General features: G+C 42.1%; 1 protein-coding gene across 1 annotated transcript in view; it reads right to left on the bottom strand.

Annotated features, from left to right (window-relative positions):
* The window catches only part of LOC145414551 (uncharacterized), a 244,392-nt gene extending 224,899 nt beyond the window's left edge, over positions 1 to 19,493 (bottom strand). The window contains exon 1 of the mRNA XM_080284071.1: positions 19,430 to 19,493. Coding sequence (XP_080140197.1) covers positions 19,430 to 19,493 — 64 coding nt within the window. The remainder of the gene's footprint in view (positions 1 to 19,429) is intronic.
* Positions 19,494 to 22,519: the final 3,026 nt, after the last annotated feature.

Raw genomic sequence — 22,519 nt, 5'->3', positions numbered from 1 at the left:
AACATGTGTGTGTGTGTGTGTGTGTGTGTGTGTGTGTGTGTGTGTGTGTGTGTGTGTGTGTGTGTGTGATGGGAGAACACATACGCGCGATCAGAATACAAACGCACACAATCAGAACGTACACGCACACTCAAACGCAATCAAACCACAAGCACTACCAGTCAGAACGCTCATGCACGTACGATCAGACCACACGCACTCGCAATCAGAACACACACTCGTAATCAAGGCACACAAATACTACGCCATTAACTTCTGCTAATTACGTGCACATAAATGACGATAATTGCACGATATACATTGTCAACACACACACACACACACACACACACACACACACACACACACACACACACACACACACACACAACTAATCCCAAGTGTTGACAGGGTACTGATTAGCCGGTGGATAATCCCAACCCTCCCTCCCTCCCCTCTCCCTCCCATTTATGTTGTGTGTGTACTGTATGTTAATGAGGGGAATGGGGATGAGTGTGTGTGTGTGTGTGTGTGTGTGTGTGTGTGTGTGTGTGTGTGTGTGTGTGTGTGTGTGTGTGTGTGTGTGTAATGTAGTGAGTGGATGGGACGGAGTGAAGATGAGGGTGCCGATAAGGTGGTGTGAATCAAGGGTATAGGTGTGTGTGTGTGTGTGTGTGTGTGTGTGTGTGTGTGTGTGTGTGTGTGTGTGTGTGTGTGTGTGTGTGTGTGTGTGTGTGTGTGTGTGTGTGTGAATGTTGCAGTTGTGTGTGGATGAGGATGTGTGGATGATATGTGTGGATGATGATGTATGGATGAGGGTGTGGACGAAGGGTGTGGGTAAGGTGTGGACAAGGGTATGCATGAATGAGGTGTGGATGAGAGGTAGTGGACACAGCACGTTTGCATCTATTAAATAAGGGATGTGAATCAGGGATGTAGATGAAGGGTGCGTATGGATGAGATGTAAATGAAGAGGTGAGGATACAGCACGTATAAATAGATGACGGGATGTTATTACTTCACCCCGTCTGTCTGGTAGAGCAGACCCGTCGACCACAGGCAGGCAACTGTATCTGTGAGTCCGTCCTACAGGTACGGTACATCACACATTGTAGGGATCCGGCTCCCCCTTCTGGTTGATAGTGCCTCGCCTCGGTCTGACCAGAGTCCCTTCCACGCCAAGGTTCCAGGAAGCATGAAGACGTCTGGCTTCCTGGTGGACGCCGCAGCTACCTCATCCACGTTGCACAACGCTACTACGTATTGGCAGCTCGTCAACGTCATATGCTGGGATGTGACTGGGGGTTTAATTGTGAGAAGCATTATCACATGATACTCCACACCATTTTGCTTATAAGTTTCGTTCTTCAAAATTACGAGGTAGATTGGGATGGTTTCGGCATGATGAGAGTATGGAGATGACAGCTGGGTTAGGAGGGTGAGAGGACTCAACTCTGAGAGTAGAGGTGCAAGAGACAGACTGAAAAGACTTGGCATTAGGTTGTAAAGTGACCTCATGGACAAGGAACTGAACAGAGAGAATGCTAGAGATAGAACAGCGTGGAGATCCGCCATTATATACCTGACCAAGGTCGACTCATGCAAGCAAGTTGGAGCCTTTATAAACAACTGTACAAAAAAGTTACCACCACATGATGCGCCACAGCACTGCCTATGAAACCGGAGACGCGTTTATTTAGTTTTTTCTTGCTACCTCCATACCGAGATGATATGCTTCAGAGAGGCCATCTGAAGTGTCAGGGTTAGATCGAATCAATGCTGGTCTCCTCACCTCCAGACTTCTCTCCTTACACTGTAAGAAACGTCTGAGGATAGCAAGAATAAAAATGCGTCATAGGATTAAAGGTACTAAGAAATATACAACCAATAATTAGTAGTTTCCACGATACCCAGTATATTTTCATTTGATAATACTCAGTTTATTTTCACAAGACAGAACTGGGCCACTCCCACAAGCTGAGTACCAAATCGTAATTGTATCAGATTCCTTTAGTCTTAGTTATGGAGGGAAGAACGATCTCCATGGATACTAAAATAAATATGTTTTTAATCTGACGAAGTTGGATCATCCCCCTAATTTGAATCCTAAGTCACTGTTGCATGAAATTCCATGAGCCTGATTTATAAAGTATGAATGAGTCTCCAAACTGACTGTGCTTGGCCATCAACTAAGCTGAACGGGGTGAGGATCTTCTTCAGCTTTGAAAAAATGCACTTCATGAAGTTCCGGGGCGGGTGTTACAAATTTCTTTGGTTCTTAATAATAATGGATCAATTTTTTAAGACAAAGGTAATGAGTAGGTGACGGTGAACAATAAGAACTGAAAATATCGGATGGCCTGAGGGTTTTCACATTTTTTAGGTACTCGGTATCAGCAGACAAGCAATAAAGAAAAGTCTATCTATCTATCTATCTATCTATCTATTGCCAGACGCCTCAATCCCGTTTGGGGTGGCCACAAACAAAACGCCTCCACGTCGCATTGTCCCCCGCCATTTCACTGCCCTGCTCCCAACTCACAAACCCCTCTCTCATATACCTCTCCACCCCATCCCTCCATCTCATCCTCGGCCTCCCCCTCCCTCTTCCCCCTTCCACCTCACTCACATACACTCTCTTCGTCAGTCTTACATCCTCTCCACATGGCCGAACCACCTCAGTGTGTTCCTCATAACGCTTCCTATCACATCCACATCCACACCACAAAGCTCCTTTATATCCTCATTCGTCAGCCTGTCTCTCCATGTGACTCCACAGGCTCCTCTTAAATAACTCATTTCCACTGCTCTCACTCTTGACTTGTGTCTTTCCAACAACGTCCTAGCTTCACATCCATACTTTAGAGTTGGTATCACAATACTGTCATGTAGTAACTTTTTCACTTCCATGCTCACTTCCCTGTTTCTTATCACTGCTTTCAAAGAACCAGCAACCTTCTTCCCTGCTGTACCCTTTCAAGCACCTCACCTTCCAAACCTCCATCCTTACTCATCACACTAACCAAGTACTTAAACATACTCACATTTTCCAATTCCTCACCATTTAATCTCGCTCTACATTCACTGACTTCACCTCTCTCAAAGACCCTCACTTTACTCTTCCCTATATTCACCTTTAGATTCCGTTTCTTACACACTCTCCCAAACTCATCCACCAAGCCTTGCAGCTCCCCTTCGTCTTCACTCAACAACACAGTATCATCTGCAAACAACAGTATGGGGAGTTTCCAAACGCTATCCTCTCTCACCAGGGCCACTCCAACATCCGCTACCCTACCTTGTACCTCTTTTATTACCCCATCCATGTACAGATTGAACATGACACATCCCTGTTTCAACCCAACCTTCAAAGAGAAAAATTCACTTAGTTCACCATCCACACGCACTGCAGCCTTTGCACCATCATACATACTCTTCACAGCATTCAACAACTTCCCATCTACTCCATATATTCTTAATACTTTTCACAATCCTTGTCCATCCACCCTGTCATATACTTTCTCCAAATCCATGAAAGCCGCATACAACTTCTTTCCCTTCTCTAGAAACTTTTCCACTAAAGATCTAAGAATCAATATCTGATCTACACAACCTCTTCCCTTCCTAAAGCATCCCTGTTCTTCTCCAACTAATTCCTCTGTTCTTTCTCTAACTCTGTCAATAAGTATCCTACCATACACTTTTCCTATTATACTAAGAAGACAAATGCCCCTATGATTACCACACACTTCTTTTTCCCCTTTCTCTTTGCACAAGGGAATAATTATACCTGACTTCCAATCCTCCGGGACTCTACCTTCCTCCCAGGCCAATCTACATATCTTCCACATCCATTCTACTACAATCTCTCCCCCATACTTCAGCATTTCATCACACACTCCATCAATTCCTGGGGCTTTCCCCAATTTAACTTTTTTCATTGCTTCCACAACTTCTATCCTACTGATTTCTTCCTGTCTTCTCACCTCCCTCCTTCTCCCAGCCATTCCCCAGCCACTTATACTCGCATTACTTCCATCCTTTATGTTCAACAATTCCTTAAAGTGTTTTCTCCATCTGCTCACTTTTTCTCCTTTCTCCACTAGTAATTTACCATTTTTATCTTTCACTCCTCTGCTAACCTCACTACCACCCTGTCTTACTCTCTTCACCTCTTTCCAGAACATTTTCTTACAGTCCCTCCACTTTACACTCAAATTCCTTCCAAATTTCTCATCAACTCTCTTCTTACTCTCTCTTACTAATCTTTTCACCTCTCTCTTTCTTTCTACATATAACTCTCTCTTCCGCCTCTCAACTTCTTCCACGCCCCTATTTCTCATCAATTCATTGTATGCTTTCTTCTTTTGTGCCACAGCCTGTCTCATCTCTTCAGTCCACCACGCTGTTCCTTGCACCCCCCTCCTTCTTCTCTTCCTCCCACACACCACATCACATGTTGCACATATTTCTTCTGTAAATATCCTGCACACACCTTCCTCGTCCCCCATCTGCTCCAATTCATATTTGCCCAATCGTCCCTCCACTTCTCTCTTATACTCTGCCTTTTTCTCATCCTCTTGTAACCTTTCCACTCTCCTTGCAACTACTCCCTCCTCTCGCCTTTCTCTTCTTCTATTTCTCCAGAAATAGAAGAAGGGAATAATAATAATAATAATAATAATAATAATAATAATAATAATAATAATAATAATAATAATCTGTTAGCTATATTCAATCCCAATCAGTGTTTGGCATGTAGCGCTGTAGGCTAATTTAAATAAAAATGGAACAAGTAAATTGGACCAAAAATTAAGGTGCAAACACCATGATTCGATCAGTTTAAGTCTGGATTTAGGCGAAGAAAAACGGCTTAAGAAGAGTTAAAGATCATATTAGCGGAAAATTGACTCGACAGCCGTGAAACCAATTTAAAATGCCTTCGTCAGCGTGAGGATTTTCTTTTATATATGTGTTCCTCCTACCTCCGGATGATGTTATTTAATACTGGTGAGTATATATATATATTCTTCATTAACCCAGATACTCCAACAGGATCTTTTAAGGTGAATACAATCGTTTGCAGGTGGGAAGAGTAAAATATCTGTACTCGGACTGAGAAGTTAATAGGTCCTAGTCAAGTTGAGGTATTTGAGTAATGTATATGTTTTTGTGCTTTAGTCGCAGTGAAGTAGATGTCTTGCAGTTAATTCACGAACTTTATTTTTGCAATTTAATCCTGCTAAAAGCAGAAGATTTTTACTCAGCTTGAAAGAGATCTTTCAAACTGGAGGGGGCAGACTTAACGCCTTTCCTACGTTGAACAGGATTGTATGCAAACCCGTAGAATTTACTGAAGAAAAAGAACAAAAGAACAAAATAATATCCTGAGGTGTAAGGTTCCCTTCGACAAGAGAACATGTTTTTCAGTTTTCTTCTCACTGTCTTCAAATGGTTGTATTCAGCTTAGGAGAGACTCTTTGACCAGAGGGAGTTAGACATAACCTTCCTCAACTCCATCACCATCAGATGGCTGTCCTTTTGCTGAATAAAGTTGTCTGATAACAGCAATAATAATAGAATGACGTCCTGGAATCGAAGGAGCTAAAGGGTCCATTTCCTGTTTTATTTTTATTTAATTTTTTTGTGTAAATACCACAAACTTTAATCAATTCAGGGGGAACCTATTGTAGTGAAGTTGATGAAGGCTGTGCTTAACGCGCTTCTTGTTGAGAAATAATATCCCTCCTAAACTAACTAAAATCGCCAGGAGACAGAAAGAATGAAATGTTTGCCTTGTTGCCTGCTTGTTAGGGCCGCCTGTTTGCCTTAGTCGGGGCTGAAATTGGCCGGGATATTGCCTCACGCATCTTCTTTTATCCGGGAACCCAGATTTTTCATTAGCCGCTGAAATTGCTTGAAAGAAGAGAGCAAAGACCGGGGAAAAGATGGTGATGGAATTTTGATCAGGATGAAACAAGGCGGAAAGATAAGTGGGAAAATGGTGGTTCATAGTGATGCAGGATACTATTATACATTATATAATATAATTTTATTTATCATATTCTCATTCTCGCAATAGATAGAAGGTGGTTACTATATAATTAGACTCAAATAACTTTGCACAGTACGTCTCTCCACACGAAACTGCACCCTTTTCCCTGTGAGAGGGGAATAGAATACTGTTTCCCTGCATGTCGTGGAGACGACCGAAAAAGTTCGGGAGAGAGAGAGAGAGAGAGAGAACTGTAAAAACGAACTAATAGCCTCAGAACCAGGACGGACCAGAAACTGACAATCTCGGACTGGATAAAAAAGTCTGTGGATGGCGAGAGGGAATGTAGCGACGCAAAGCACGGAATGTAAGAGCTGAAGACCATGCAGGAGCTTGAAGGTGCAAAAGTGGATATTAATAGACTGAGACTAAATGGAAGGATAAATTTGTGAGAATTATGAGAGTATTGATTAGGCGTGTGTGCTTGAGATAGTGAAAATGGGAGGACAAGGGGAAGTGTATGCATTGTAAAAGATCGAAGAATATAAGCGAGTATGGATCAGTTGGGTAAAGGACTTCATGGATAAATATTAATGGATAGGAATGCATGATGGTGATTGAGTGAAAGCGGTATTTTGCAGGTAATGTTGAAGCTCGCATAGAGACGTTTACAAGAAATGCTTTTTTCTTTTGGAGAGAGAGAGAGAGAGAGAGAGAGAGAGAGAGAGAGAGAGAGAGAGAGAGAGACTGTCAAAATGCAGAATGTATGAACAGATGTGGTAGTGAGTCAGTAAAGTGTATCCACCGAACTAACTATAAATGACTCTGCCTTCTTTAGCATTTGTGCCATGAGAGGCTTAATGGACTCCCATACCTTCTTCGGGCATTAAAAGATACACAGCCATACATGGAGAGTTGAAAGAAGGGAGGAAAAGTGTGTGTGTGTGTGTGTGTGTGTGTGTGTGTGTGTGTGTGTGTGTGAGAGAGAGAGAGAGAGAGAAAGAGAGTGAGAGAGAGAGAGTCTAAAGATCATAACATAATAATTTAATTATTAGGATAATTAATGGGTGGCTTGTCTGATCATTATAAGGTATTCTCGAGGGTAAAGATGCAAAAAAAAAAAAAAATGAAGACAGGAGGAAGCAGGAGGAGGTGACTGAATCTCTGAAGAGGTAGCCTGCAGTCGCAATGAATCCAGGTTCGATTCTTGGCTGTACAGTAGTAAGGAAAAGTTTAATGAATTGTTAATGCCGATACCCGTCCAAATGTCATAAAAGTTCCCCTCGCTAATATCAATAAGCAAGTCGCGTATGAGATAGCTCTAGTATGTATTCAGTATCGACGGTCGCCGTTAGCGCCGAAATGATGACTGGTGAAGGTGATGTGCATAAGAAGATTCCTGGACCACAGGGAACAGGCTGTGAAGTGTATGTCCAGAGTCGGTTACATAGAAACATAATAGAAAAGCTGCAAAGGGAAGCGTTAAAAAACACCACCGGCCGGAAATCGAAAATCGACTGGGAGTCCAATACAAGCTGCGCAGAAGATGGAGGAAGTGGAAAATAGTCATTATACTGTACATAAATCTCCTTTTCTTTGTCTTCATTTTCAAGCCTCAGTTAAGTACTCTAACACTGCAGTTCATTAACGTAAAGCTTCTTGTAATTATTCTCCTCATTCGCGAGAAAGGACTAGGTCGTCAGCAAATCTCTTACTGTTCGATTATCACTCACCGTTTATGTAAATTTCTAGAAACGCCCTTTAGGCATAAGGCGAATAACCTGGAAGAAATTGTCTCCATATTTAAATCTTTTTTTTCTTTTCATTACTGATTCACTCATTTACTTATTTTTTTATATATTTATTTACTAGCTATCCTGATCTAGTTCCCAGGCAGCGGTGCCATAGATATTGTGTACATGTATCATGGCACCGTCAATGCCTACACGTTAACTTCCATCTGCATAACATAATATAAGCGATGATAAAGTAAGTGCAAAATAAAATCGTCCGCATTTAGAAAGAATAAAATAACTAAGTTCACGGTTGACCACCACAGTGGAAGGTTCAAATTATGATAAATGAAAGTGGTAAGAGTAAAGCGGAACATTATGTCATCGTGGTAAAGTGGTTAACAGCATCTCTTGTGCCCATTCCAAACTGACTCGGGTAAATTAGGCATGAAAAACTAAATATGTATCTTCATTAACCCATTCAGTATCAGAACTCTTTCCCGAGTTAGATATAATCGTCTGGAGTTAACAGGGATAAGCTCTGAAAACACGTCATCACCGTGAAGTTCTTGCCTTTTCAGTCCCAGGACGTCATACATTTAATACATGCTTAAAAGAGCTCCATACTGTTTAAGGAATTACTGAAAAATATATCCAGCCTCTCCAGTTCTCCCTCCAGATCAGAGAAACTCGTCTGGAGGCAGCAAGAATGAACACAGAAAAAGTACATTATAGTGAAGTAGTTAATAGCATCATTAGTCCCCTTTCCAAGCTGGCTCAGGTATATTAAGCACGGCAATATAACACTCTGTGGCTCCTATGATTCACTTTGCTGAATAAAATAACCTCGAGCATGAAGAAAAATAAAACCCCCCAAAAACTTATCGCAGTGGAACAGTTAGCAGCACCGCAGGCAGCCTCTCAAAAGTTGCTCAGGTAAATTGGGCGTGAAAGTCTAATTACAAGGGGACGAAAAATTGAATATTCTTTTCTATTTTTTCCCCACACAATAAGGAACTTCGTAGTCACAAGGGCGAACCAGGTGACAGTGTGTGATGAAGGACGTTCCTCTTAGACGCCGTTCACACACACACACACACACACACACACACACACACACACACACACACACACACACACACACACACACACGCACACACACACAAATTCTTGCTGGCGCGGCAAGGGTGCCGGAGGGAATTTTACATAATAGAAACCCATACGAGTGGCCCCACTAGACGCGGGCGGGTGCGGGAGAGTGCTTCTACTGCATACGTTACAGTTATGCAGAGCTCCCGTCCGCACCTGGATGCATTTGGTGTGGACGTCACCTTAGTTATTCTTGCTATCCTCAGATAAAACTTGAAAAACCTGGGAAGGATCTCTCATACTTAAAAAAAGAAGGCTTTTTTTATTACCTCCAGTTTCAGAAGTGTTCCCTGAAGCTCAAAATAATCGTTCAGAGACAGCAAGAATGCTTTTATATAATACCTCTTTGTACTTACGGGGTTAACATCCTCAGGCCCTTGTGACTCGCTCTCACCTGAATTTCAATCGTCTGACGTTAACTGGAACAGAAAACCAAAGTGCTGTCTACAGCAAAAGGATATCGGTTCACTTCACGGGACTGTCCTGCAGGGACAGGGACGGTAGCTTTCCTGTGGCTAATGGGTCCGCTCAGCCAGACATACCAGGATTACTCACAACAACAACAACAACAATGACAAAGTTGTGCCAATTATGAAAGGGTTGATAGTGAATGTGCAAATACTCCTAGGCTCCTAGATTAAATTCGTCTGGCGTTAGCTGGAATAGACCGCCAGAGATTTTCGACAAAGACAGAATTCATGATGACAATATTAACACTCTCAGGCGAATATAATCGCTGGCAGGTGGAACAATGCTAGAGCTGTCCCAACCTCCAAGCAGTTAATTATAAAATATCTCATACACCATACATTAGGCTGGCATTTTCATATTTCTCAGATGACAGGGAATGAGATCGTATGCTTATAAATAAATAAATAAATAAATAAAACGTTGGATACAAGCCCCACACCTCTGACGAACACTTCAGTAATCTATCTATCTTTTGCCAGACGCCTCAATCCCTTGTGGGGTGCTCACAAACAAATCGCCTCCACGTCGTCCTGTCCCCCGCCATTTCACTGCCCTGCTCCCAACTCACACCCCCTTCTCTCATATACCTCTCCACCGCATTCCTCCATCTAATCCTCGGCCTCTCCCTCCCTCTTCCCCCTTCCACCTCACTCACATACACTCTCTTCGTCAGTCTTTCACCCTCCATCCTCTCCACATGGCCAAACCACCTCAGTGTGTTCCTCATAACACTTCCTATCACATCCACATCCACACCACAACGCTCCTTTATATCCTCATTCGTCAGCCTGTCCCTCCATGTGACTTCACAGGCTCCTCTTAAATAACCCATTTCCACTGCTCTCACTCTTGACTTGTGTCCTTCCAACAACGTCCAAGCTTCACTTCCATACGTTAGAGTTGGTATCACAATACTGTCATGTAGTAACTTTTTCACTTCCATGCTCACTTCCCTGTTTCTTATCACTGCTTTCAAAGAACCAGCAACCTTTCTTCCCTGCTGTACCCTTTCAAGCACATCACCCTCCAAACCTCCATCCTTACTCATCACACTACCCAAGTACTTAAACGTACTCACATTTTCCAATTCCTCACCATCCAACCTCGCTGTACATTCACTGACTTCACCTCTCTCAAAGACCATCACTTTACTCTTCCCTACTTCAGTAATACATGTAGTTATTAGATTGGGTTAGCCTGCATCCCACATTATAGAGTGCAGTCAGTAACGCTAAGATGAAGCATAACAAGCCCCGTCTTCGTCGCGTGCTTCAGAAATTATCGCCTGACTATGATAGTGTGTTTTCCTATTCGCGATTTAAGGCACAAGTATCCGGCTCAGGTTAGCTGTACTCGTACTACTCCAGGCAACACCTGGTCGAGGCCCTGCAACGCAGAGCACGGAAGGTTATTGACTGATTTCCTCTTTGAAGGGTCTCATAATCTACTGTGTCTGATGACGTGTTTTAAATCTATCTGTTTTTCTGCTTTTTCTATCTATCTATCTATCTATCTACTACTCTCTCTCTCTCTCTCTCTCTCTCTCTCTTCATCTATCTATCTATCTATCTGTATATCTATCTATCTATCTATCTATCTATATATATATATATATATATATATATATATATATCCATCCATCCATTCTTGCATCCATCCATTTTTCTTTCTGTCTATTAATCTGTCTATTTCTATCTTTCCATCTATCTCCCCATCTCTGTTTCGTCCCTCAGTCCATTTTATTTTGTCTTGAAGACCGCTCCTAAAGTAAATGAGGCAAGGGAGGCGACACCTAATCCCCACAGTTCAAAAAGTCTCCCTCAGGCTGAATCATCGTAGTGAATTAGTAAACCTCTTCACTACCCTGACATTTTCTGTGTATTTTCCTTTACCAGACGATTTTGCTCAGCTGTGGAGAGACTTATAGAAGTGAGAGTGTTAGATAAAGCCTTCAATAATCCAATCAGTAGCGCAGGTCCTTTTACTGTAGAATATAGTAATGATTTGGTGAAAGGGTGTATAAAAATAGGTCACTGGACGAGAGAGAGAGAGAGAGAGAGAGAGAGAGAGAGAGAGAGAGAGAGTTTCAAAAATTGACTGACAGGGACAACGTGTTACAAGACAGTACTGAAAAACTAAGAGTCAGTAGGACTGAAGGTTGTCGCTAACCAAGGAGTGATGACAACAGCAAAAGACGCATTTGTTTTCTGTTTCGTGCTCCAGGCTGACATTTAGGAGTGAAAGCGACCGATATTTGCCCACAAAACAGCGAGGCTTCAGAGAACGAAAAATTGAAGCCACTGATCAGACTAAATAACCTTGATGTCCATAACTACAGTACATTTTTTATACCATCTACTCTGAGCAAAAACTTGATAATCCTCCTCTGTATCACTCACCTTCACTTGTCGTCACTTCGGCGCTAATAACCACCGTCCATATAAAATACGTGCTAGTGCTGTCTCATTGAGGGAGTGTTGTAATTATAATAGTCAGATTGTTTTTATGACATGTAGGTGGGTCTCGCTAAAGATCAGTAAATTCTGCTGCATCGAAATGCTAATAATCAGCCTGTTCCCTTTCCCACCCTGGGATCGAACTCGTGTCTTTTCGACCTGGGGACCACTTCTCAAACCTTCTATTGGGCAACAGCTCGAATGATATCAATAGCCCAGAACAAAAACAACAGTAACAACAGCAGCAACAATAACAACATCAGAAGCAACAATAACAACAATAACATTAATAATAATAATAATAATAATAGGGATGGTAACACATCGCCTATTCTTTCCTTTCCATTTCTCTCTCATCCTACAGCCATTTTGATATTTAATCTCTTCAGAATGATGACCTATATACCATATCTATTTATTTAATTAATGTTGCGACTACCATGCTACCACACTCAACTAACGAAACGTCTCTCAATAGCAAAGTACTTATACTCTTTTTACTCAAACTTGGCCTGAAAGTTCTACCTCTGAATGTTGAATGTTGAGTGGTAACAGCAGATTAACACTGGAATATGATGCTAGTTACAAAGATGTGCTATGGGACTGACGTTGAGCAGCAACGTTGTCTCTACGGCACAGAGCGGAAGGGCGAAAATCTGGGCCGAGTTAGAGTAAAATAAGTGTATCATTAGTCATTTCATTTCCAGTCACCCTTTGTATTTTAATTTGGTTGCCACAATACGATTCTATTCAGCTTATGAAGGAAAAAATAAGGAAAAACTTAACTTCTTCAGTCAGATAAAGTAATTTTTAAAAATTATCTTGCTGTTACTCCTTCACTTTAACTTTGCCCAGGGTTTCATCCTCTGGCAGATTGTTTCACGTAGCTCAGTGGTAGAAAAAGACTGATGTGGTTCTACATCCTTTCTTCAGCACTTCCTCATGGCTAGCATAATATTCTTGTATTACCCTAGTATTAAACTAGCATTTATGGTTGAAGGATGATAGTTTTAGGCCAAGAAAAGGTGAACAGAGTATAGATTACTACTACTTAGTTTGGCAGACATTTTTCCTTGACTTAGAGTGACGTCCTTTTCCGTTTGTTCTTGCTTCTACCGAACGACTGCATTCAGGAGTTGGATACTAACTTCAATTTATGATCAATTCCCTGTCGTAAAGTAGATATGTTTTTACAGGAAGAACTAAGCAAAGAAAGTCTTTTTTCACTCCTTTCCCTGATCTTCCCGCAGAAAACAGTTATAACCTGGGGTAATTTTCGTCTCAGGACTAAGATTTATTTATGAAGTTCGAATAGGAGACAGGGAGATTTGACAGTCTCCTTGTCCTTCCTACCATGCAAAAGCTGAGTTACGACGGGCAATTGATCGTAAGTGCGTTTGTGTATTTCAGTGAAGCTTACGAAAGGCCTCTCCTACTAATAGGATTAATTAAGATTATATATAAATCCTCCTGTTCATTTAAATCAACAGGGTATGGCAAAAATAAAATAAAAGAAAACACCACATGACTCATAGGGTAAAATAGATAGGCCTTATCGTCTTCATTACCCTTCCTTCACTTTCGGGACGTTCTCCTAGGCCTATATCTCTAACACCTTTTCCTAGGCGATTTATTTTGTTTATTACACCTTACGGTCCTTTAGACTCTTACATGATTCCTTCTAGTAACGGCATACTCTCCATAAATAACGTAAAAAACGATATTAACCAGCCATATCCAAAAATAAATCATTTAGGAAGAAGTGTCAGGGAGTTTCCTTAACCGACGAGAATACGGACGCTAGTCTGAACAAAATCGTCTGGAGACAACGAGAATGAACTGCAAAACACGTCATTTACTGAAGGGGTTAAGGTTTGTGCTCAAGAACTCTGTTAACTATATCAACATTAATCCCCTACGGTTGGAACAATTCTAGAGCTCTATTTCAGATAACGTCAGACGATTTTTATATACTTAGGAGTAAGACACAGGAGGCTAAGAGTATACTGTCGCCACTAACCCTCTCAGAGCCTGGACAACTCTAGTATCACATTATATCTAACACCAGACGATTTTATTCAGCTGAGATTGAGGCCCACAAGGCTGGGGGTGTTGGTACTATCAAAATTTACCCTTCCAGATTCTGAACAACTCTAGAATTATATTTCAGGTAACGCCAGGCAATTTCTTTGAGCTGAGAGTAAGTTAGAAGAGACTAAGGCTCGTGTTACTGTTGATTAAGGAAGCTCCCTAACACCTTTTCCCGAGTGATATATTTATTTATTTATTTTTTGTTTTTCATCTTACTGCCCTTTTTTTGTATCACAATAATCCTTCTAATATTGCCATACTCTACATAAACAACGTGCAAAAGGATATTAACCAACCATATCTAAAAACAAATCGCTAAGAGGGAGATGCTAGGGAGAGTACTGGCCTAAGAATATTATCACCATTAACCCACTCATTGGCGAAACAGCTGTGAGTATTCTGATTCAGCTAACGTCAGATTAGTTTATTCAGCTAAGTGTATGAATAGAGGTCACATGCATGAACCTCAAATCGCTAAGTGGAATACAAACTGCTAATAACCACATATCATTGATGGAGTGGTTATGAGGGACGGTCAGCCTGCATCCCACAATAACAGAGTGCAGTCAGCAGTGGTACGTTTTTTTTTTTTTTTTATATGTCCGACTCTGGGAATAGGCTTCACAGCCTGCTATCAAGGCCCAGCAGTCCTCCTACATACCGTACACCTCTACATGTCACCACTTCGGCGCTAACACCCACCGTCCATATTGAATACATGCTAGGGCTGTCTCATACAAGACTGGTGTATTGGTATTAGTGAGGGTATTTTTAAGACACGTCGGCGGGTCTTCTGGTAGGTCAGTAAAGCCTGATTTAGTGAAATTCAAATCCTTAAACTGTTCCCTGCCTCAGCAGGGATTTGAACCCGGGTCCGTTAGGACCGCACCCCACCTCTCTACCGATTGAGCCACCGCCAGATACACTCCATGATCTCCAAGTGCTTTAGAATTAACGGTAAAAATGAAATGGAAGTTTGCGTACCACTTTGCCATTTAAGGCCCAAGCGTACGACTCTAGAAGGCCTTAACCCTTTTTCCGCGAGGACGTATTCTCTCTCTCTCTCTCTCTCTCTCTCTCTCTCTCTCTCACTGAAGGAAAGGAGGACATGAGGACCACGGATCGACCTTGGATTCTTCACGCATCAGTTACCCTTTTCATCGCATTTTTCTTTTTTTATATTATTTATTTTTTCGGCATATTCTCAAGGCATTTGATACGGCTATTGTCCGCTGCTCCTCCATTTCACTCTCGCTACCCCTTAAAAAAATTTCCTGAGTCCAGTAGCGTCTCTGTAGCAAAGGAAATAATGGAAACTCTGTCTGAATCATCCAGTAAAATAATATATCTAACCAGAGCTGCCTAATATCCTAATGGAAAAAAAAAAAAAAAAAAAATATATGAAAGACCATTTAGATTTATATTTTCACTAGGATATTTGATACGGATTTTGTTCACCTCTTTATATATCTCTTCACCATGATATTTTTTTTTCCTCCAGACATTTATAATTCCAAGATTACCAACTTTTCCTGCCAAATACAGATAAATTATTACATTACCAACTTTTCCTGCCAAATACAGATAAATTATTACAGTTTCGGATCGGCACTTCGAAGAGGAGGAGTTCAATATAATCCACAATAATCCCTTCAGTGGAAAACTTATCCCATTTCACGTGCTCACTATAATCATTTAGTTGCAGTACCAGTTGAGGGAGAGAGAGAGAGAGAGAGAGAGAGATCCTCGTAGAAAAGGGGTTACGGATTTCTAGATTTCTGCCTATATCCTCTGGTTATCTGATTGCCACTTCTGTCCACCATATTGCCATCCCTTTCACTACGAGGACTTTTGTACGTTATTCTTTGCTACAGTCAGACCATTTCATATAATTTTCCGTAAACCAATCACAGTGACGGATATACAAACAAATTTCCATCAAACTCAGTATTAAATAAAAATCGTCAGGAGGTAACAATGAAAATAAAATCCATCCCCTAGTCAGTCGGGTTAAAACTTTACCTGTACAGTCGACGTCAAAATTGTCGGACTGAGGAACAGTTTGAGTCAACAGAGGTGTCACGAGAACAAATGGTACTGAGTATGGGTTACTTACGTAATCACTGACTCTCTCACACAACTACTGACCCTGACTATATTTCCTCCACTACGGACTCTCAAACAACTTTTGACACCAACGGTACATGTCACCCGTCACCTTCACCACTTTCACTGCCATGTCGCCGGTTATTTTATTACTGATACAACCAGGTGGGTCTCTCTCTCTCTCTCTCTCTCTCTCTCTCTCTCTCTCTCTCTCTCATCAGCCGTTTGAGTGTCCACTGCAGGACCGGCCTATCCCGACCGAAGTGGGGACGATACAGCCAATGTATCTTTACTTAGGCTGTCTGGTAGAGATTGTATGTAGGGTAAGAAGTGCTTGTAAGTGTAATTGTAGTGTTCGAGTGGATATGGGTGTGTGTGTAGTCTGTGAACCAAGTGTAATCGGCCCAAGCAAGCCGACTGGGCGCAAGCATACTTTATATATGCGACACTGGTTCAACCACAGCACCCATTGTGTCTGCCAAAGAAGTACGTGGCCAGAAGAACGCTCCCAAAGTCTATTACCCTGACGAGGCGCGAGCCCTCGTTCTTCAGTGTACGAAACGCACACTTTACCACAGAGGCTCCATATATATATATATATATATATATATATATATATATATATATATATATATATATATATATATATATATATATATATATATATATATATATACACACACACACACACCTTTATCGATGGGACTAAAATCCACCATTATCACACGTTCCTGGTTATCATACATTCATTACGGAAAATCCGTCATCGTAGTAGCAGTATTAGCAGCAGCAGCAGCAGTAGTAGTAGTAGTAGTAAGTGTTTGAGCGAGTGTGCGAAGGGAGCGAGCGAGAACACCAAGTTTAGTCAGTGTTTGGACCCCCGACATATGTACCCGAACGAAAGATTTATCGTCTCAGCAAGAAGTTGGGGCAGGGGTCGGAAGCAAAACTCTGTACTCCAATAGCGAACTTTTTTTTACATATCTCAGCCAATTTTGAAGTTACAAGAGAGTTAAACACCAAATTTGAAATCGCATAATAATCCTCAATTATTTTCATTTCATAGACAGCCCGTAATTACCAGTAGTTTTTCCGTAAATCGAGGAGACTATTTTTTATAAGGCAGATTAGCGTAACAGCTGGCCGCGCAAGAAATAACGGTCTAAGGTTGCATGAGTAGCACAGCAGTATTTTCCGACGATTACTGAGAGCAACCAGGTTTTGCCTTTTTAAAACAAGTAATACCCTCTGTTTGTTTGTTTGTTTATTTGTTTTTTGAAAATTTTGACTAAATCCGAGTTAGACTAATACAATACCCTGATCGACGAAAGAATCTCTGATTTTTTTATTTCTGATTCGAAACGCAGCGCACCGAGAGATTTGGTGAAAGTAATTTTTGTGAGTGAGCAAAAAGCAAAGTTATCATTTGAATACTTTTACTACAGTGTACAGCTTAGCAAGTTGCTGTCTCTCTGAAGACAACTGCGGTAAAGTGTCAGGTAAGCAAAATAAGCATTCGTTATATTTCGTCACGTATTGAAATAAAATATCAATTATTTAAGCGGTAACCGGACATTTCATTGTTGAAATCCTGCCATTTCTGCAACAATCAATCTCATTGCAGTTTTTGAAAAGTTTGAACCTTCATTTTTTTTTTTTTTTTTTTTTAAATGTTTCTGGTTGGTGTTGAGGAAGTCAGTGTTAGTTTTTATTGCCATGTGTCCGGCTCCATTCCTAGCATAGAGACCTTCCAACTTTGGTTTAAAATGCAACATTATGCATACTTTGATGTGACTGAGATCTATAATCTTGCCGTATTTTTTCAGGTATTGATAGATATGTTGACACATCCTGGATGTCCTGGGAACAATTGAGAGCTGAGTTAATCCAAGTGGGATCTGCTTTCCATGACGGTCGCAATACCAACAAAGAGCGATTGCAATAAGCTCTTTTTAGTGTTTTCAGGTCCGGAATCAGAGGAAGATGATGAGCCACATGAGACAATACTCAGCACTACCTGACTTAATCGCTCGCTCTCTCGAACACGTTCCACACTTTCAGTGTGGACGCCTATAATATGTTGATAATACCTGAATAATAGTAATAATAATAACAGCAGAATTTGCAATCCCAGGACCATTTTAATGTGAACCCAGTGGACTGCAGGCCGAAGATTCCCTTTCACTTGCAGCCCATCATCGTCCACTTGGGGGATAGGGAGGAAACTGATGGACGTTTGTATGACCAGGCAACGGATACACCCGGCCGTATCGGTGCTACCACGTGAAGGAGCCCTCTCCAAAACCCTGTCTTCGTACTGCTAGGGCAGATCTATTTCCTGTCAGTCACACTTAGCCCCCAAACACGTCGAATATGTGTATTTTGTACTCGTAAGTATTTTGCAATCCTGAACAATCCCTTCAAGACGAAGGAAATGTTAGTGAGGGAAGCCCTCACGTGCTGGCACCCATATGGCTGTGCTGTGGAGCTGCCTGGCTATACAAACGTCTCTCAGTCTTTCCCCTGTTCCCAAAGGAAGATGGTAGGCTCATCGAGTGAATGATGGTCTCACCACCAGAATATTAGAATGAAGCTTCTCTGGTGAGTTCATGTGGTTATTCCGGAAGTGTTGCACTACATGCAATTTTCTAACCATGATTTTTAGGGGGACCAGCCCCGCTTAACTTAATTATAAATTTTCAGAAAGTAAAAGGAGGGCACATATATTTTGATATCTAAGTATGTTGTGTACAACGGAATCTCATCCCCTAATGCCATATCTGGGAAGCGTGATCCCCAGTGTTTCTTGGGGGGGTCAGTTCCTTCCCCAAAATAAAACGATCAGTGATATGAAAAAGTAAGTACATGGATTTCGAGGAAATTGGCATACATATTGCAGAGTTGGGTATGCATTTTCTATGTTTTCTCTGACTGCAAAGGAATACTGTAAATTTACTTTCTTATTATAATTATTATTATTATTATTATTATTAGTAGTAGTAGTAGTAGTAGTAGTAACAGTAATAGTAGTAATAATAATAGTAGTTGTTGTTGTTGTAGTAGCAGCAGCAGAAATAGTAGTTGCTGGTGTTGATGTATTAGTAGTAGTAATAGTTGCTGTTGTTGTTGTAATGCAGGCTATAGTTGCCCATCTCCTGCAGTCCACCGTCCTCCTTTTGAGGGAACTGGGATAGTGCTGAGGGATAGCACCGTTATGTCGGGAATCAAACCCGGGACTCTCAGGTGAAAGCCAGGCAGGAATCCACTACACTACGACCAGATAAAAGTTACAGTACTTCATATTGTCAGTCTTGTAACCAATGTCCCTCCGTCCCCACTGAAGGGCCAGAAGAGGTTGAGATAACCCCCTGGCAATCGGGCAAGTAGATGCATTTTAATCCCTCCAGGACATTGGTTACTAGACTGTGACAATGTGAGGTAACGTTTACCTGGTTGTTCCGTAGTGGATTGTTGCCTGGCTCTCACCTGAGTCCCGGGGCCGATTCCCGACATAATGGTAATATATTGGAGCACCTGCTTTTATCAGTGCCACCACATGAAGGCATCTCTCTCCAGCATAGTCCCTGTCACACATAAGCGACTCAAGGGCCAACCGTGGCAGGACTCAAGGTCATAACGCACTTTTTCATCAATCATCGCTTGATTCACCAACGAAGCCCAGACTCTTTAGGGTACTCGTGAGCCGCTGGGACGACTCTTCGCGCCTCACGATTTTTAACGTGAGTGTTAAAAAATCGTGGCCGCCTCACGACTTGCCAAAAGTCATGTCACAGTTGTGTTGCAGTTGGGAGTGTTGTAGGTCAGTCATGAAGCAGTCTTAGCTCTATCGGATGCGTCGTGATGCGGTCGTAGCATGTCATGATGCAGTCGCCGACAAAAAATTAACGTTACAACACAGGAGAGGTCCATGGTGATGCGCTGGGTATTAGTGGCAGTCCAGGTGTGATGCACCGCCCCACCTGGCACCCAATATATACTTCCATGGGTCGGTCGTGGGGGTGTCGTGAGGGTGTCGTGGGGGTGTCGTGGGGGTGATCGTGGTGCATTCCCCAACTGCATCAAGCAGTCGTGTTGCTCTCGTGGGCAGTCATGTCACTGTCGTGGCTGACAAAAATCCGATAAATTTCAAATTTGAAGACTCGTAGCTCCGTCACCTCTCGGTCACCTCACGATCTTGTCACTTTCTTGAGGACGTCACGACCAGTCGTGAGGCAGTTGTGACACAGTCGTGAGCAGGGCAGACTCGGGGCCAGTCAGGAGGCGTGGAAGCCAACTAGGACACGACCATGCATCGCGCCGCGGTCGACCCTTGAGAAGCGTATGTGTGACAGGGGCTTAAAACAAACAAACAAAAATTTAAAGTCATGCATGTTATTATATAACATGCATGACTTGCTTTCACTCCTCGTCACTGAATACTAGTCATGAACACATCTACCCTCACCAAACACCACTTAGCCCTCGCTTGGTGAGAGCAGCAGCAGCAGCAGTAGTAGTAGTAGTAGTAGTAGTAGTAGTAGTAGTAGCTGTAGTTGTTGTTGTTGTTGTTGTTAGTGGTGGTGGTGGTGGTGGTGGTGGTGTGTTTATTGTAGCCTCAGGTTCATCTGAAACGTGAACCCAGTGGACTGCGATCTAATGCCGTCCTCCTCCTGCATTCCACCCTCCTCCTGGGGGATAGGAAGGAAACTGAGGGACTTTTGTATAACCGGGCAATGAAGCCACCCAGTTACAGTAATTCAGTGCCACCACAAGAAGGGGTCCCTCTCTAGCACAGAGATAATATTAACACTCTTACACTCCACTGACACACTCTCAGGAGGATTACATCGTCTGGGGTTTGTTACAGAGAGAGAGAGAGAGAGAGAGAGAGAGAGAGAGAGAGAGAGAGAGAGAGAGAGAGAGAGAGAGAGAGAGAGAGAGAGAGAGAGAGAGAGAGAGAGAGAGAGAGAGAGAGAGAACGGACACGACCATGACAGAACTAAGTGGTGATTGTTTAATTTGTATAAAAGTTAAGCAAGGATTGGTGAAAGAAAGTCATTTACATTAATGCAAATTAACTTTTAGCTTGGTGCTGGAGAGACATGCCTTCATGTGGTGGTACTGATGTAACCGTGTGACTCCACTTCCTGGTTAGACAAAAATATATCGGCACAATTCCCCAGTAAGAGGATGATGGACTGAAAGCGGAGAGCAACGTCGGCCTGCAGTTCACTGGGTTCACATTTAAATGAGGCCAGGGTTGCTTTACTGATACTCCTACTACTACTACTACTACTACTACTACTACCACTGCTATCACTACTACTACTACTACTACTACTACTACGGTATTCATAGCACCGTTTGGTTTGGCCTCCTTACTCTGAGGACATATTTTTCACATTATTTTTACGACTAGCAGACGATTTTATTCATTTCCACAGAGACTCACCTCTCTCGTCCGCGCTCGAGATAGGTGTAAATACTGTCAGGAAGAAAAGTTCAACATACCCATAAATTCTGTGTCCTGACATCTATAATTTTCGTGCATCTCCAAACGTCAGGGTATCATTCCTTCTCATACAGGATTTCTTGTGTAGTTCATATTTTTATGCATAATATTTCACGTAACAATTTCCATCGCCTGTTTGACACTGTGTTCCGACATTCATATTTCTCATTCTTCTCCGGACGCCAGAGAATATCCTTCTTTCTCAAACATGCTTTCTTGTGGACTTCATATTGCTACCACATGAAAATACAGGATGGTCCATATTGAATGCTTCTCTCCCACTCCGCTGAGCAATTTCTGGTGTGTTGCGGGGACTCACGGGTACACCAGAAGATTCAGCCGTCCCCACAACACAGCCAGGATTCTTGTTGAGCGCTATTTTCGGACCACCCTGCATTTCACGTAACACCCTCCACGGCCACAGCCAGTAGGGATTCTCGGCGAACCTTTGATCGTGATAGCACAACGAAAAATGCCCTCAGTATCCCCCAGCCTCATTGTTTGTGGGTACTTGACTTGCCCTTAAACATTATCTTCTTCCACCCGATTACTCACCAGTACTTTACACACACACACACACACACACACACACACACACACACACACACACACAAAACCTCACTTCGATCAAGCACAGTCAGGGAAAAAAGATCACCTAGTATTCCTCTGTATCTACATCGCTTTTATGGCATGTCTGTTGCCTTTCACCCTGACGCATCATATCAAAGAGAATTGTCAGTGGGTAGTGAAACATACTGTACCATGTCTATGAATATTGGCCATCAAAGGAAAGTAAGAAGTATGAGAGATAAAACCAGAGCCAGGAAAACATGCCAGTCTTCTCACAGCTTAGGATTAGTAGCCACTAGAGGGAAAGTGAGAAGCTGAAGCGTCGAAATATCTGGTGAAATTTTATCCCTGATCGTACCTGCCTTGTCCGCACACATCATCCTCTTCCGCTCAATTAATTGCTCATTCCAGAATCTGATGAACCCTTGGGCCATTTTCTTGTTGGTTTATTAAGGGT

Source organism: Coenobita brevimanus, chromosome 100 (genome assembly GCF_032717465.1).
Source record: "Coenobita brevimanus isolate Jiangsu-jjx chromosome 100, ASM3271746v2, whole genome shotgun sequence".
Taxonomy (NCBI): domain Eukaryota; kingdom Metazoa; phylum Arthropoda; class Malacostraca; order Decapoda; family Coenobitidae; genus Coenobita; species Coenobita brevimanus.
This window is presented reverse-complemented; position numbering and strand designations above follow the sequence as displayed.